Here is a 17,990-nt window from a genome sequence, read left to right as displayed (position 1 = left end):
ATCTTTCTGATACCAGAACTAATGATTCTTCTCCCCACACTATGCTGCTTGTCCATACATAGGGAAGGAGTAGGAGATTGTAAACCAGAGAACGGAAGAGAGAGGTAATAGAATTCATATGCTAAGCAGAACTACCCCCTGAATGCCAATGAAAACTTATAGAAACTACATCCTTGGACAAGTTTGAGGGTCTTGGGAGAAGTCCAGTTGCTACAGTGGGTGGTGGTTTTAATAAACAACCCTGACAAGTAGTACTGTATAGATGTGAAATGTGCTGCAGTTTCTTTGTCATTCTGTCCTTGGAGGTCACACTGAGGCACAATATTATAATGAAGTTCATTAGTAACTAAACTCCCTTGAATAATGTTTAAGACTCATCTTACAAAGAATTCTGTTGTACAGGAAATTATTTGTAATAGGATACCAGTGTCTTCCAGTTTTATATGTAAAAAAGACAAATTTGTTGTATAATGTTTTGTTGATTATTTTAGTTTAAAAAAGCAGTAATTTAGTCAACATCCACAAAAAGTCTGTCCATCTGTCTCCCTCCCTCTCCTTTTCTTTCTCTACCTCTCCTCTCAGTTCAAAGATCAGACTCTTAATTGCCTGAAATCTAACTTGGAAATCGTAGTCACAGCGACCTGCCAGAGTGACGTCATATTTAATGCCCTCAGTAGTTAGGTCCATGTTTAAATGATTTATAAAATCTTTTTTTTGTAATCATGTTTCTCTCAGACTTTATGTGAAAGTACTTTCAATACCTGAATTTCTACTATATGGGAAAAGCAACATTGTCTGTGATATTTAAACTTACTCAGCTTTAATTTGAATTATTTTTGGTTTGGTTTACAAAGATGTTTTCAGTTTGCTTTGTGTCATTCCTGCTTTGATTTGGGGTTGTCCAAGGGATCCATTTTGAGAATGAATCTGTTCCTGTGAGGTTTAAGCAGTAGGATCATTGTACAAAAGGCTTCAGTCTGAAGTTGAAGAAGACTAATGTTGCAAACTTGGCACTTGGTTGAAGAGTTGCTTGCCAAAGGAGTATTTACTCATGACTTCCTTAATGGTCTGAACTGAGAAAAGAGCAGGAAGAATGTACAGTGTATTCTTTAGGGCTTCAAAATGTAGATATATTGTTTGTGATGGTGGTTTTCATAATAAGGAAGAGTTTACTGCCTGAAGTACTTGAGTCTACTATCTTGGGAAAATCGGTATTTTTTTCTATTTTCACAGATAGAAGATAGATAGATAGATAGATAGATAGATAGATAGATAGATAGATAGATAGATAGATAGATATTCAAATAATAATATGAAAAATGCTTTTTAAGCCTCCAAGAGCTATATAAATATTACTACATAGAATGCAAATGCTAGGCAGAACTCTTCCTGAATACCAATGAAAGCTCATGGAAGCTGCATCCTTGGACAGGTTTGATAATTTGGGGAGCAGGCCAGTTGCTATTGTGAGTGGTGGTCATAATAAAAAACTCTGATAAGGAATGATATATTTAATGTGAGATATGCCACAACTTCTTTGTCATTCTGCCCTGGGATCGTACTGAGAACTGTCTTATAATGAAGTCTTTTTAGTCCTTTGGTTGATAACTGATCCCCTTAGATAAGGTTGAAGACCCATCTTACATACAATTCTATTGTATAGGAAATTATTTATTGTAAGATACCAATGGACTCCAGTTTTATATTTAATTTATAAATCATGTTCTGTAAACTAAGCCTAAGTTAAGATCAATTCAAAATATAGTCTTGTGGTCAAGTCAACAAACTTAAGGCCTACTATGTCCCAGACAGCTACCATTTATCTGTTTGTTCTCTCTTTAAAGAAAAAAATGTTTTATTGATGCCTGTAACTTTTATAGCAAGCATTTGGAGAGAAGGGAGACATTTCTCCTTGCCCTTCAGATTGAACTCTCCACTGTGACAATGAAAAACAATTAAGGAATCATTATTTGGACTGGTAGAAATTTCAAGATTTTATTAAAATAGATATATGGAATCTGGGCTGTTTTGCCTCTGTTAAGGAAGTCATCGTGACTAGATTTTTTCAGCTACTAATTTTGATTGCTTCTGTTTTATGGTTATCTAGTCTATTCCGTTCACATAGTTTTCTGTTTTAGTTTTGATGTCTAGTAAAGCTCTGTCCATTGTATTCCTATTTCTTCTTCATTATTTCCCTTAAGATTTTTAACCTTTTATTCTTCCAAATTAATTTTGTTATTTTTCATAGTTCTGTGAAGTGATTTTTATTGCACTATCTAAATTAATTTAGATAGCATTATTTTGTAATTATGCTGGAATTGCCCAGCCATAAATATTTGACTCCATTCTTTGGGTGGGATGCCATCCCTTAATTCCAGATCTCACATGGTAAATGTGCCAAAGTCCCTGAGTTCCAATATCTGTAAAATTTTGCACCTATTAAAAATAAAAATGCCTTGGTGTCCAGCTATGTTATGATTTGACCCTGTCAGCATGATTTTGGGGTCAGGCATAGGTGAAAAATATGATGATATTTCTGTCTGTCATATATTTTTATTTGTAACTTTTGTGAAAATACATAGCCAGTGATAATCTGACCCCTAAGGACATGTGTTCTAATCCCTTCAGGTCTGTGCCATAGTGCCATAGTTTAGCCCAGGTCTTGAGGCCATAGATTCCCCACCCATTGTCTAGAACATCCAATAATAAACACCCTTGGAAAGATCCAAAGTATATCTGCTGTATATTGAATTCTTTGCCAAAGCAGGTTGTGTTTGTATACAGGATGTCCTGAAAGTCTGAGTGAAGTTTTAAACTAGTAAAAGATCTGGACTATATTGTGTATATTATCTGTTGAAGCCATTTCTCCACTTTTTAATCCATTTATGAAAGTGGGTGAAAGAAATTTCAAGTCAACACTAAGGTGGTAAAATCCAACAATACTGTGTTGTTGGATCAGTAAAGAATACTTTAGGTCATCTTATTTTATACAGTAAACCTGATTAATATATATGATTTTTCATTCTAGGTGCGTTTATTCCGGGTGTTCCTGTTCAACCTGTAGTTTTACGATACCCAAACAAATTGGTAAATTCTGTTTACTTGTGGATTAAACATTGAGGCCGGTTAATTGAGGGTTAGAGTCGTAATGAGTATTAATGTATCCTTGGTGCATTTTCATTGGCTTTTGTTTACACAACAGTAGTAAATATGCTGTAGGAAATTCTCTAGGGTACCATGGATTGAGTTTAACACATCTTTCCAGAAGAAGTCATGAGAGGCATAATAGGTTTTGTTGTTCATAATGTGCAAGTTACATATTAATGAAAATTCCTTTTGTTCCAAACACTGACTAATCCCTTTCAGTCTTTCAGTAAATGAAACTTTAGATGACATAAACTTATATGCCCATTCAGAAAATTTAATCCTCCGTATATTTTATATGGACCAGGTGTGTGTGTGTGTGTAGACACACACACATACATACATACATACATATATACATATTCACTGATTTCCCGTTCCCTTCAAACAGCCATTCTCAGAATAAATATAAAAATATTTTTTGTTTGGTTACTCCTTGGGCATAATAAAGATTTACATTTAGATTTACTTTCTTTAATATGAATTTCCTCTAGTTATAATGTTATTTTAAAAAAAGAGAGCTTTGTACTAGCAATCAAGAGATCTGAATTCTGGACCTCACTTAGTCACTGTGTCTCCTTGAGCAGATCACTTAACTTCTTGGGCATTGGTTTCTTCCCTTATACAATAACAAATAACATGTTTGGACCTCTAAGGCTCTTTCAGCCACAATGTCGTGTGTGTGTGTGTGTGTGTGTGTGTGTGTGTGTGTGTGTGTGTGTGTTGTTAAGCAACAGAGAGAGCAAAGCTATCATTAACATGTATCTGTATTGGTCCAAATCTTCATGGTTACACATCTTTCAGTACCACTCAGCAACTAAGCAGAAATTAAAAAATTTAAACAGTGATTCAGGATTGGGCATTTCTGTGGTTAGCTCAGAAGAAAATCATAGAACTTTAGGTAAACAAAAGACTGTAATTGTTCTTGAAATCAGATTTAAGAATTAAATGCACTCAAGCCAAAAGGGAATTAATTATATAGGTGAAACGGGAAAAGGTGAACAGTTAGAGGTTATCCTGGTTAGAGCACAGTATATTTGTGATATAGATGGCAGATAAATTGGTGGTCAGATGAGGTAACCCTGAATTAGAACTCTGAGAAATTTTGAAGCCTGTGATGATGAAGTCCAAGGTGTGGGCTCCCAATGATGTGTATCTCATGTGGAATAAAGATGAAAGGCTGTAGAGGCAAGATAACTTGGTCAGTACAGATACTGAATTTTTTTAAGACCATTTGGTGATAAGATGTGAGCAGTCTGGGGAAGGGTTGCCCCAAGAATAGACATTGGCAGTAGTATGAAGAGGATCACAGGAATGAATGTCAAGGTCTTCAAATGAACTCACCATTTGTAAATGGAATGTGGTGGTGGAGCTGTGACACAGAAGTGTTAGAAACATATTGAAGAAAACATATTTCATTTCCCTCCCTGATTGAGACAGCAGGCTTGGGAGTGGGTGAAGAAAAACCATGTGAGAGGCAATTTTTATTTAACAAAAGGAAACAGAAGAAGTGAAAGATAAATCAAAGATCAAAATGAGTTTACCCAGAACACAATAGTCATACCACAGTATACAACAAGGTATATAGAGTTGAAATCACTAAGTTTTAATCAATTAATTTTATTCAATTGAATTTATCTTTAGGATACAATTACCTGGACGTGGCAAGGACCTGGAGCGTAAGTCAGTCTGAATTTTCTTTTATTTCTTTTGGGTTGTTGCTCCCAGAGAGAGGAGTGATGCAATTGAAGGGTAAAGGAATTGGACTTCCAGGAGGAAATGTCTGTGGCCAGCAGAACTCCCTGACATACAAATTCTTAACCCCATACTATTTCCACTGTGCCTCACCTCCATCACAGAGAAGCACGGTATTGTGGATAGAGCTGGTCTCAAAGCCAAGATGACCCTAGCATCAAGTCCTGACTGACACACGGTCATGAACCTAATAATCTGCACTGGTAGGTAGTTTCCTCACCTGGAAATTCCCTATACCAATAAAATCACAGATCTAGTCACTAGTATATACTTTTATGTTAAAGGTCATATAAAGGTCAAAAAGGTACCAAGGAAATTATGGGTACTTTTTTTGTTTGTTTTGTTTTGTTTTTGCTAGGTAATGGTGTTAAGTAATTTGCCCAGGGTCACACAGCTAGTAAGTGTCAAGTGTCTGAGGCCGGATTTGAACTCAGGTTCTCCCGACTCCTGGGCGGGTGCTCTATCCACAGAGCCACCTAGCTGCCCCCTAGTTATGGGTACTTTTTGAAGCACTATGACATGCCATGCAAATTTATTTGCAGAGGTAAAGAATAAATGACTTTGATAACAGCTTGTAGTATAACAATAATGTTGAACACACTTAAACGGTGGCTTGTTTCTGCACTTCCATCCTTTGGGAATTTAAGTTAAATGGACCCCAAATGAAGAGTAGGAATAACTATTCTTTAATTTTGATTAGTATATTTTATTCAGCGCTTCAAAAGGTCTCTAATTTTATCATGATAGGCACTTTTCTATACATACTGTATGCACAGACACACACACACATACACACACGCACAATAGCAGATGATTACATGAGTTTCCTTGACTAGTATAATTGCCTAGTGTCCAGCTTAATGATCACTAGCTTCTCCACACTTTACCAGACTGGTCTTTAGACAACATCCATACAATCTGTCATTATCATATCACCAGGCCTATATCTGAACCCTTTCTCATTTTGTGTGGGACTTGCTATAACCTGCATTCTCCCACCATAGCCTTCAAAACCCAAGGTCACCTTTATGTCATGATGAGACATTTGGATGAAATTTTAGCGAAGGTGCTATTTATTTAATGAAGATAATTATCACCATCTGTATTAATGGGAGGAAAAAGAGAAGTAATATGTTGTTTATTCAATGATTGTTATTTTTAAAGGAGTAAAACAGGGTGCTTTTCATACTACAGTAGTTACTTTAATTCGATAAAGAACTTTTTTCATGTTTTTTGTCAACTAATTGGATTTTAACAACTGAACCTTAGGCTGAAGGTACAATTCAAAATTCATGATGAGAATTAAAACACACAACAGTGCCACCTAGTGGGAAGTTTTGTCCCAAAATTCTGGCATCAGCATTTGCAGTGTTTAAACTGAATTTAAAATAAATTCACTTTCTGTTCAACGTATGTCCTTTCTTTTTTTAAGGTTGAAGATTTTATGGCTTACCCTATGTCAGTTTCATAATTTTGTGGAAATTGAGGTTAGTAGAAAAGAAATGGTAAATATTCTTTATGTTCTGCAAGGCTCTTTCAAGGGGTTTCACAAACACTTCAAGATGGACTCTTGCAGGATTTAAAATTATTTGGATAAGATTTTTTAAATCAAGTAGGAAGCCTATCCCTAAACTCATCCTTCTTTTAATTTTGACTTTACAATCAATATGACTATAAGTATTATGTGTATAATAAGTAGGCATTTGTGCAATAAGTTACAATTCTTTAAAATATTCCACTTTTAATATTGATACTAACACTATTTCATGCTACTGAACATCAAAGATGCTTATATGCTAGGTCTTTTTTTAATTAGGCAATTAAAGTAATCCATCAATGTTATAGCCAATTCCTGGTTTGCCAGACTTATGAAATTTTCTGAATTCCTTTAAGTATAAACAACATTTTTCTGGACATGTTTTTATCAAGGGTGTTGGTATAGTCAAGATTCTAAGCCTGAAAAACAAAGATAAGCTATCAGCAGCTAAATTCTGTTTGATCTCATCCAAATTAATCTTGCCTGTATAGTACAGAAATAGAAAATGATAATGTTTTCATTGTGGCCAATTTGTTTCAGTAGAATGTTAGTTAAACTCATTACAAGGTGTTATATCATGACATTAGTCCAAGTCTAACAAGTAGATATATTTAAGTGATATTTCTGGGCTTTAAATACAGCAAATTTTTTATACGAAGGAAATAATAGGTCATTTTAATGGAATGGTTTGTTCCTTATCATAATAGGAAGAAAGAAATAAGAGACCGTTTGACATAGTTGAAAGAACATTAGACTAAAAGTCGGGAGACCTGGGGTCTGGTTACAGGTTCTACTTCTAACTGGTTGTGGGATTTGGGGCAAGTAATTTAATGTCTTTAGCCCCAGTCTCCTCAATTAGAGAACTAGGTAGTCATGGAATTTAAAGCACAAAGGTACCTTAAAAGAAGTAATTGTGACTTATCCTAAAATACCTTTCCACCTTAAAATTCTGTGGTTTAGTTATCCTATACTTTGGACAAAACTATTTGATGGTAATCAGTCCAAAGAAATATAAAGAAATGTGTTTAGAACTAAACACATTTAGGAATTATCAAATTTAGGAATTTGATAAACACCACGATCATGGTTTAAAGATTCTCATATGTTTTTCAAACCTTAGCTTTTAACTGCATGCATCCATAGTTTGTCCTTTTCAGTGGGCTGAGATGATTATGTGAAGCTGGTTTCTTCCAATGTATTTAATAATGTTAACAATAAAAAATTAATGATTTTATTTAACTGGAGGAATTATCACAGAACTCTAAATTTTTTTTGTTAATGTAGAAGTGAGAAATTAATATAAAATTAAGGCTTATACTTTGTGGACCTTAAAGAAATTCCATTAATTTAAGGATAATTAAGAACCTTAAAGTGTTTTGTAAGTGTGAGCTATTATTATTCATTAGACAAATGTGGTTTAGATTTGCTACTTCCTGTAGTGGGTTGATTTTTGTAGAAAATTAATGCATTATCCTAGAAAGTATTACTTACAAATGAGAAAATAGAATCTACTGATCAAATATTACTAAATAAATATCCCTTTGGAGAAAGTAAATGAAGTAATTTAGAAATTTCAGTGATTGAGGTTTATAGAATTAGTGAAATAAGATTAGGTGCTCAAGACATTTTCCTCTTGTTTCTGAATATCCATGTAGATAAGTGCAAGGTTGACTTTTTAAAAGTGTTTGATAAATCAAGATCTGTCAATTTATGGAAATTTCTAATTTTAAAGTACATATTATTTTTAATATTTATGAAACATTCATATGTGCTAACTTTCTAAATAGGCTAGATTTCAAATAACTTTGAAAAAATGTATTCCAATCCATTTAAATTTTTTATGTGTTTTTAAAGGGAATGACATCACCAAAACAAAAACCTAGATGCTAGTTTTCAAAATATAAACTTAATACTTCTTTAGAGACTGGGAGAATGATATTCAAATAGATCCAATCCTATTTTAAAATTCAAAACAAACCCCATCCCTATTTTGGGGTATGTCATTAGCTAGAGAGGAAAATGCAGTCCTGTGTTCATTTTTCATATCAATTTAGTTTTATTTTGTTTCAAGGCAGTGATGGCTTTGGTTCTACATAATTCCAGTAACTTTGTTAGATTTCAGGTCATGTCAATCTTACCAGGGATGGAATAGCTTTGTTCTTTTTTGGTAAGAAACAAGTTATGATAGTCAGAGTTATAATTTACTGTTTCGTATTCAGTTTCTTCCAGTATATACACCTTCAGAAGAAGAAAAGAAAAATCCAGCATTGTATGCAAATAATGTGAGACGCATAATGGCAAAGTAAGTACATTCTACTACTATGTCCTTGGCATTCAACATGGGAAAATCACCATTCAGTAGAGACAGTCAGATACATTATTTTTATTATCCTATTGATTAATCTATAGTAACTAAATAAATTCTTGGGAACATCATTCATTACTTCTGTGATTTCTGTATGACAACTACAGAGATTGGCAGTATTTTATCAGCGTAAATGAGGTTTCAGAATTTTTTGTCTATCTTATATTTTCCACCTGTAAACATTGCCGTAGAAAATGAAAGCTTAGCCTAACTCTTTGGGGAAATGGATTTAATACAAAAAGGAAAAGAAAACATATTGCCTTTCTGAGAATGGGGCATAGATTTCAGTGGGACTAACAGTTTATGTGATTAGCTTGTCAGTCTGATGTGGTGACATCGAGCTCCTAGAAAGTGATGAATGATGAGTAATTTAGTTTTATGTTTTTATAAACATACCTTTGGTCTGCAGCATTACAGCAAGTGAATCTTGTATCCAAATGTAAAGCATTGTTGGTTGTCAGAATCATACTCAGGTTTTCCACGTTAAATCATTTGCATTTTTTATGAAGGATGGAAGAGCCATTTCGAGAACATTAAGCACCAGTTCAAGTCTGGGATTGTGGGATGCATAAATCAAAACTTGCTTTTACTAGTTTATCAATTTATTCAAAGGCCATTAATATTTCTAGATTAATTGTCTCAGCTTTGTACAGTTGTATGTATATTTTTATAGTATTACAAGGATGATTTTGGTAATGTTACTGGTGACATTAAGGTTACATCCTGCATGCAGTCAGAAATTTAGAAAATATTCCCAGTCCCTGCTGTCGTTAAGTTCTTCAGTTGTTATGGTCAATGAGTAGAGTTCAGTTCAAGACTCCCTGTCCCCTCTCTAACCATCTTTCGTCCTTCCATGTCCCATCCTCTCCCTTTTCCTTCTCCTTTTTTCTCCTTGCTTCTCTTCTCATATTTACTGTCAGGAAGGGCTGCCTCCGAATTAGGCCCATCGCAGTACCGGGAGAGACTAGCAGAAGCAGCGCCTAAAACAGTGAGTGGCTTTAAAATTGTGGGGTAGCTTTGAAGATGAGAAGTTGTGTAAGTCAAATCTAGCCCCATTATGTTGAGATGTGGACTTTATAGAGTCTTATTACTTAAGTGATACTGTTACTTAAGTGATAAATTGTCCTGGTTTTCTGAAATAAATTCCATATTCTCATTATAGTTAATATATTCCCTATTTCTTTAGGTCTTTTAAACAAACTAAGTTAAAGTAATTTATGTTGGCATGTGACATACATGAACTAAAAATTTGAAAATGATTCTCACTGTATGTCTATAAATTTCCTAGAAAGTAGGCAGTAAGGGCATAGTTAAGGCAAATACTCTCCTTCTCTTTTCTTTGTCTATCTTTCATCCTCTAGTACTTCTTTCCTTTTCCCTTCTCCCTTTCCCTGCCGGGAGAGTCTACCTTGGATAGAATGCCTCATCATAATTAAAGACTTAAAGAGTTAAAGAGTAATTGTACAAGTAGAAGATGTTACTGAATGTGCATTGGCTAGGAGCTATGGGGGTTCTTCTTCAAGTAACTTATTAACCACTTGGGAAATCAGGCCAGTTCATCTTTTTGAATAAATTCTATGACATAAATACAACTTTCTTTTAAAAAAATAGTATAGGGTAGAGGGGAGCTTTTATAAATAGTTAATTATCTCTTGTTAACAGAGGAGACCTATAAAGCAACTACTATGTAAGGCAACTTTAATATAGCAAAGGTAAAGTAACATACTAGAAAGAACACTAGATTAGAAGTCAGAAAACCTGGGTTCTAGTCCCATCTTTATCACTTATTAACCAGCAAACCTTTGGCAAATCCCATTTCCAAATTTCATTCTCCTTATCTGCATAATAACAGAGTAGAGCCATATACACTCCAGCATTTTTTCCATCTCATAAATTCAGTGATTCTATTTCCTGTAGGAAGATCAAAGAATATCAAGAAATATGAATATCAGGGAAGTACAGCATAGCTGTATAAAGGAAAGGCTATTGTGAATTCAGATACTTTTTGTCTTCCCATTTTAACCCTTGCCCTTTAAGTGAAATTATTTTCATTGTCTTTTTTATATTGATTAATCATGTTACATTTTTAAAAAAACAATAGAATTGTTCAGTAATACCCCAAAATTTCATTAAAAGAGTGATTTCCATTGCTAGCACTCCATTTTATTGAGAAGTATTTGAAAGCATGCTTAAGAATATTATCATCTCCTCCATAGAATTTCACACCTAGGTAACTGGTTGACTAAAAAAAGCCAACAATTAGGTTTGATGGGGCAGGCGGAAACAAAATAGCAAAAGAAAAAAATTGTGCTATTTTGTGAGCCATGGTAGACAAGGAACACAAACACAGGACAAATGGAAAATAAGATAAAGGTATCCCCTCTAACAGAAGTGTCAAACATGCTGCCCTCTGCCAGAACCAGATTAAAATGTAATTGGGAAATATTTAACAAAATGAGAAACAATAAATCATTGATAATGATAATATTTGTTTTTCTAAGTCATTATACAGCTGCAGGGATCCATATGTACACTGGAGTATCCCCATTTCTATTTGTTTGACACTACCACCCTAGAACACAGTGCAAATGATATACCTACGGTTAATTATTTTTGACCATCTTGTGTTCTCTGGTCCCTTAATAACAATATATAAAAGAGGAAAGTCTCACATTCTTTTTTTTTAGCCTCATTTAATAACATGTGAACACACAGCCATTTCACATGTGCTAAAATTTACTACAAATTCTGCCAAATGAACAAGCGTTTATTAAGTGCCTGTTATGTGCCAGTGACTCTGCTAAGCACTGGATATTTTAAAAAAGGCCAAAAAAAGTTCCTTCCCTCAGAGATCTCACAGTTTAACCTGTGAACTACTACAACCAGAGAAGAGATAGACAGGACAGACTGTTAATCATCCCCAAAGGGAAACCACTAACATTAAGGGGGCTGGGATAGAATCAGTATAAAAATTTTAGCTGAGTCTTGAAGGAGGTCAGAAGATGGATCTGAGGAGGAAAAGAATTCTGGGCATGGAGAACAATCATTGAAAATCTCCATAGTTAGGAGGTAGAGTGTCTTGTGCAAGGAACATCTAAGAGGACAGAATTACTGGACTGCAGAGTATGTGGAAGGTAATTAGGTATAGGAAGGTGCCAGATTATGAAGGGCTTCAAATGCTAGAGGATTTTCTATGTATCTTAACATAACTATATTGTTCTTTAGAGTTTGAAAGGAGATAATCTTTGAATTCAGTCTGTTTTGTTTGTAATTCCTTTTGTAGCAGTTAATGAATTTAGAACTAAGAAGTTAGAGTTCCTGGTTTGCTGGAATTAATTGTTCCTTCTTTGAGTCAAGTGGGTCTTACTGAGCATGTAGACATAGGCAGGGAGCTTAAAAATTGCTCTTTGGTCAATCATCTATCTCTTTACATTAGTATCATGGTATCATGATTCTTTAGTTGTGTAGGTCTACACACCAACTTGGCTCTTTACCTTATACTTTAAAAGGAGATAGCTTGGTTAGGTCGCTAGGCACTAGATTAAGGAATCAGGAGACTGGCATTCCAATCTCAATTTCATCACAGCATGATGTTAGGCAAGTTATTCAGCCTCCAGGCTGCAACTTCCTTTATTTGTATGCCTTGTCACACAGTAAGTAGTTAGATTTAATTATGCACCACGCAAAGAATTAATAAACACAGCCCTTATTCTTCAGGAGCTTACCATATAAAATGTCTTGGACAATGTACAGAGCAACATGGTGTAGTGGAAATTAATACTTAGACTCCAGCAGATGTTTTTAGTCCCAACTATGCTAACTAGTTGTATGAACTTGGACTCAATCCTTCAGATCTAGTTCTGTTTTCTCAGCTAGAAACTGAGAGGAAGAAACTAAATGGTCCCCACAGTCCCTTCCAGTTTTAACATTGTCATGGTGTGTCTGTAAGTACCTTTTCCTCATAAAATGTTATCTGTAATCCCTTAATCACTTTTATAATTCTTTGAAATCTCCCTAGCTTTTCGGTCCTTATTAAGAACTAAGTCTGGTTTATGGTAAATAAGCAAGTTGGTTAACTTATGGCTCCTATTTGCTTTATTTAACTGATTGAGTCCTGTAATTTCTTTCTTCATGAAATTTCTCCATTACCTACTCCTTCCTTTCAGTTCCTACTGTTACCATTATATTCTAGGCCTTTCATCATCTCTTTTTGACCTCCAACTCCTACTGCTCCAACCTATCCTACCCAGTACTATAGTCTTCTTTCTAAAATATCATTTTAATCATGTTATTGCCCTACGCAAAATGAAATTTGGTCCCCATTATTGACAAGATGCATTCTCAGATTCTTAGCTACTCTATTCCTCTCTTTGAATCCCCAGTATTTAGCATAGTACCTGGTGTGTAGTAGATACTTAATAAATGTTTTTGGATTAGCTTTGCATTCAACATACTGCACAATGTGGTCCCCACCCATCTTTATAGCCATCTCTCTTGACCTTATCCCGCACAGTGCTATTCCAACCAAACTTTAACTTTAACCAAATTATATACACATTAATCTCCCAAACAAGAATAGCTTCCTTTGCTAACTTCTTTGAGAATTTTATGATAACCATTCTTCAAAGCTCAGCTTATCTCACCCCTTTCATGAAGCTTTCCTTCACCCTCAGCCTTTAGTCTTTCTTCTCTACAGTAGCATTTGTGGTCTATGTTACTTAGTTGGCATGTAGCACAAGCTACCTATATCGTAGGAGCTAGTGCTTTCAGAAGACCTGAGTTTGAGTGCCAGCTCTACTTCCCCTTCTTTGGGCAACTTCTTTTTTAAGCCTAAATTTCTTAATCTGTAAAATGAAGATAATACTATTTCCCTTTCCAATCTCACAGAATATGGTGAGGAAAACTGTAAACTATAAGGCACCATATAAATGTGAGGTGATAGTAGTAATAACACTTTAGTTAAATGTCTTGTCTACTTAAATAGATTGCAAGCCCTCAACGACAGGGGCATTTATCTCTTTAGTATGTAATGTGATATAGGCAGTTGATAAATGAATACTTGTGGTAATTAGGGAAAAAAATTGATAATGGATACTATTTTAAGTTTGATGGAAAAAAATGTTAAAGAGGAGAGGGACTGTTATCAGCTGTAGATTAAATGTACCATAGATTTGCAAATGAAGACTCCTTAGTAACAGTTATAATTTCTTTGGGTTTACTGTTTGTTTCCTTGAGGGGGAAAAGAAAGAATAAATTCAGAGTCATCTGTTGTTAAGGTTCATTGATTGTATCAAGACCATCTGCCTAGAACAGATTTTGGGTGACTTGTAAATTCTTTCAGAGTTAATTTGGAGTGTTTTCACTCTCATTTGTAGTCATTCAGTTCAACAAACATTTATTCAGAATTTTCTCTTCAAGTTCACCCATATTTTAAAATATAATATGCCTGTCACAATACCAGTGTAGGTGTTCAAATTTGTGAGACAGAAATATTTCTTCTTCCTCCTCCCAAAAAAAAATTTTTAGGGATTCAGTATAGACACTTGTAAGTGTAAATGCCATAAATCTAAATTCTCCTGAATATTTTTCAATTTGTAACCATGACAGCCTAGGCATGTTAATTTGCCATTCCTTGGAAATAAAATCAATCTTAACCATGAGAACTTGACAAGGAGAAAACTTCCTACTCATTTTCAGCTTTTATATTTGGTTCCAAAGAAACATATGCCACATTGCATGCATTCTTCACTGAGAGGTTGTTTCATTTGTTTTTTTCTTCTTCAAACTTTTTCAAGAAGGTTATTAACCCCTTTGTCATTGAAATTGTTTAAGCATCTTGCCAGAACTTGACTGTTATTTTCCAGCCTTATTTCTTTTCATTTGAGAACTGTGCTCTTCCAGGAGAAGCTTATGTTCCTAAGAAATCTTCCAAATCAGTGGAGTAATTCTGATTAATCTCTCACTTTTCCGTCACTGCCCGTCATCCTAACATTTGAAAAGATGGTCATTTGATACCAGTCCTTAACAAATGAATCATTGGAATAGTTTCTGGAATAATTGAAGTATGTGGGTATATAGAGTTCTTATATTACTGTAGGTTAACTAAATTGTTATATGCTATAATATGCTTCCTTCTTCCTCTACCCAAACACCTTGGAAAAACCTGCCTTCAAGAGGCAATGGTTTCATTTACCCTGAATAGCTAAAGGTATAGGTGGTCCATCAGCCCCTTTAACATGATCAGAAAAAAAAATCAATTTGGAAGAAGCTGGCGTAGCTTAAGTAGTCACTGTGTAGTAAGTATTGTAGGTGTAATAGCAGAAACCATCTCAGGAGGCTAATACATGCAAAAAAGATATACCTTTTCCTGACAGAACTCTTGACTCTATTTCAAAGAGCTAGGCCTCCTGAAGAGAGTTTATACAAGTATCTAGAAACAGGTATAGTTACCATTTATACCCACAGACATTTATTGAGGGAACGCAAAGAAATACTAACAGCCCTTTTTCTCAAGAAGCTAATAGCAGGGATATAGCATGTATCTCCACCCCCAAAAGTATTCTACAGATTAGAATGTGATCAAAGATAAGGAAAGATCCAGGGAGCAGGGGGAAGCTAGAAAAAAATTTGAAGAGTAAGAGGTGAGTTTCATCTGAAAAAATTCAGGAAGTAAATGTCATGAAAGTGATAGTTCCTCAGACTTGAAAAAAGGATTTCGGAAGTCTAGATACAGTACACGTGGGTGTATAGCTAAAACAAGCCAAACAATTTTTAAAAACAACTTTTAGTAAGTTCCACTAGGTTAATTTTAAACTAGTTTCTTTTCAATTCCCTTTGCCTGTCTTCTGGTAGAATTTCTAATGAACTGGCAAACTACCAGGGAAAGAAAAGGGGGCCACAAGTCCTAGGAGACTTTGGGGCCTCTGACTGGATAAATAATCCTCGGATAATCAAAAGTTGCTTGCTAAATCAAAGAACTATTTATCTCCAGATGTTCTATGCTTCATAGATTAATGTTTTGATTATCAGTCATTTTTCATTAGCTATTTTAATACTTCATTTTTCTCCTTCAGTTTTTTCTTCAGATTCATCATTGATTGTTGTTACATCAACCTTGATGTTGAGTCAGATAATTGTACCAGCGAAGAATTTCTCATGCAGTTAATTGTTTTCGTTTTAAGCTTGTCATCCTTACCTCACGTTGTCAGTAAAACATACTTCCTGTGATGTTTATAGTAAATTTGCCTTCTAAATGTACCAAGATTTGTACCTTTGTACAAATTTGTGTCTTTGTACCTACTAAGCTCTGTTTGTAACTATGGATATTTGTTTTGTGTTGAATTGTGGGTAGTTAGTATACTGGGACATAGCTTTCAGCACTTCAATTCACTAAATGTTGGAATTTATTATGAAGTTCATTTATTTGCTCCCCATAGAAGGAAGTCTAACTGCAGAATCAACAAAACAACTTCCTTATAGGTAGTTTCACCCATGAGGCAATCCTACTTTATGGGCCTTTAGGGACATTTTTATGGGGAGGTGTATGTAATCCATGACCCCAATAAAAGTTCCAGTTAATAGGATTTCTATTTTACTATTGATACCTTGTATAATATAGAGATGGCTCAGTTCAAAAGGAGAGAGAGAGGCACAACTGTGTTAACTTGTATTTTATAAACATCTGTGCATTGAGTTTCATCCCCTCTCTATAAGGAGGTAGGTAGCATTCTTTATCATCAATCTCTGGAATCGTGGTTGGTCATTATGTTGATGAGAGTTCTTACATCTTTAAAGTTGTTTTAACAATGTTGTTGTTGTTGTATAAATTGTTCTTCTGGTTCTGTTCACTTCACTCTGCATCAGTTCATACGAGTCTTCCTAGGTTTCTCTGAAACTATCCATTTCATCATTTCTTATGACACGATAGTATACCATTACATTCACTTACCATGATTTGTTTAGTTATTACCTAATTGATGCCTCTCCCCACCCCATATAGAATGAGATACACATTTTGGGCATGGCCAATCTGTCAATTTGTTTTGCTTGACTGTGCGCTTTTGAGATGGAGAGAAAGTAAATGCTTGTTAATTTTAAAAATTAATTTAAAACTTTTAAATAGACAAACACTTGAAAAAGAAATATCTGTATTTTTTAAAATTTCTGAGTGTTTATTAGTAATTCTTCCCATTGTCAGAACAGCATGGTACAGTGTATAGAGAGCTAGTCTTGGAGCCAGGAAAACCTGAATTCAAGTCTTGCCTCCAGTGCCTGGGCAAGTCATTTGATTTCTCAGTCCTCTAGGTAATTCTTTAAGAATATAAGTTTCAGAAAAAGTGCTAACTTGAATTAGTAGACGGAGTTTCCCCACCTGGGAGTTCCTTACATCAACAGAATCACAGATCTAGACTGTATCCTCTCACAGTGCCATGCCTGAGTTTTGTTCTAAAACTTATCCTTATTTTATTCTTGTGTCCTTTGTGTTTATCCTGCCCATGGCAAGATCTGCTCTTCCAATGTGAGGTAAAAGATTTGAGCAAGCTATAAGAAAAGACCTACCTAGGAACTTATAGTTTATTCTATTTTAGAATTTCTCCATCTTTTTCTTTTTCCATTTTGTAAGCTACTTTTACTTTTGAATTTTTGTATGTAACTGTTGAGAGATAGGCAGCTGTGCAGAGTCAAGATCCTGGAGTTCTGATATATAAGCTGTCAAAAGGAAAATTGCATTTACTGTATCCAGTCTTCTTTCTTAAAGGGCCTTGGGAGTTTCCGTAACAGATTACACATTTGAAGACTGCCAGCTGGCATTGGCTGAAGGACAACTTCGTCTCCCTTCAAACACCTGCCTTTTAGAATTTGCCAAGCTTGTGAGAAGCCTTGGGTGAGTGATGTTCTTATTCTTTATTGATGAGAAAATTAGATATGTTTCTTTTGAGCATTACTCTTTGCCAAATTTAATCCACAGAAATTAGCATTTCAGGATACAGTAAAAGGATACCAGAACCTTGATTCCATTATCTTTCACTTCTTTTTTCTCCAAACAGGGCAGCCCAGTTCAAAAGCTGGTCTGTATATAAGAAACATTCTTCTCTTAGATGCTAAAATAAATGTTTACCCACATCCAAAGTATCTTTAGAGCCTCCAGAGTTAGAGCAGCCCCTAGAGAATTTGCAGTCAACTCAAGAG

General features: G+C 34.8%; 1 protein-coding gene across 1 annotated transcript in view; it reads left to right on the top strand.

The window, feature by feature from the left end:
• Positions 1-17,990, top strand: part of LPCAT1 (lysophosphatidylcholine acyltransferase 1) — a 161,838-nt gene that overhangs the window by 112,332 nt on the left and 31,516 nt on the right. Inside the window, exons 6-10 of the mRNA XM_020976707.2 lie at positions 3,029-3,087; positions 4,789-4,823; positions 6,332-6,386; positions 8,656-8,738; positions 17,560-17,685. Of these exons, the coding sequence (XP_020832366.1) occupies positions 3,029-3,087; positions 4,789-4,823; positions 6,332-6,386; positions 8,656-8,738; positions 17,560-17,685 (358 nt within the window). The remainder of the gene's footprint in view (positions 1-3,028; positions 3,088-4,788; positions 4,824-6,331; positions 6,387-8,655; positions 8,739-17,559; positions 17,686-17,990) is intronic.

Source organism: Phascolarctos cinereus, unplaced genomic scaffold (genome assembly GCF_003287225.1).
Source record: "Phascolarctos cinereus isolate Bilbo 61053 unplaced genomic scaffold, phaCin_HiC Scaffold_4;HRSCAF=312, whole genome shotgun sequence".
Lineage (NCBI taxonomy): Eukaryota > Metazoa > Chordata > Mammalia > Diprotodontia > Phascolarctidae > Phascolarctos > Phascolarctos cinereus.
The sequence above is the reverse complement of the archived record's forward strand: the minus strand, read 5'-3'. Positions and strand labels throughout refer to the sequence as shown.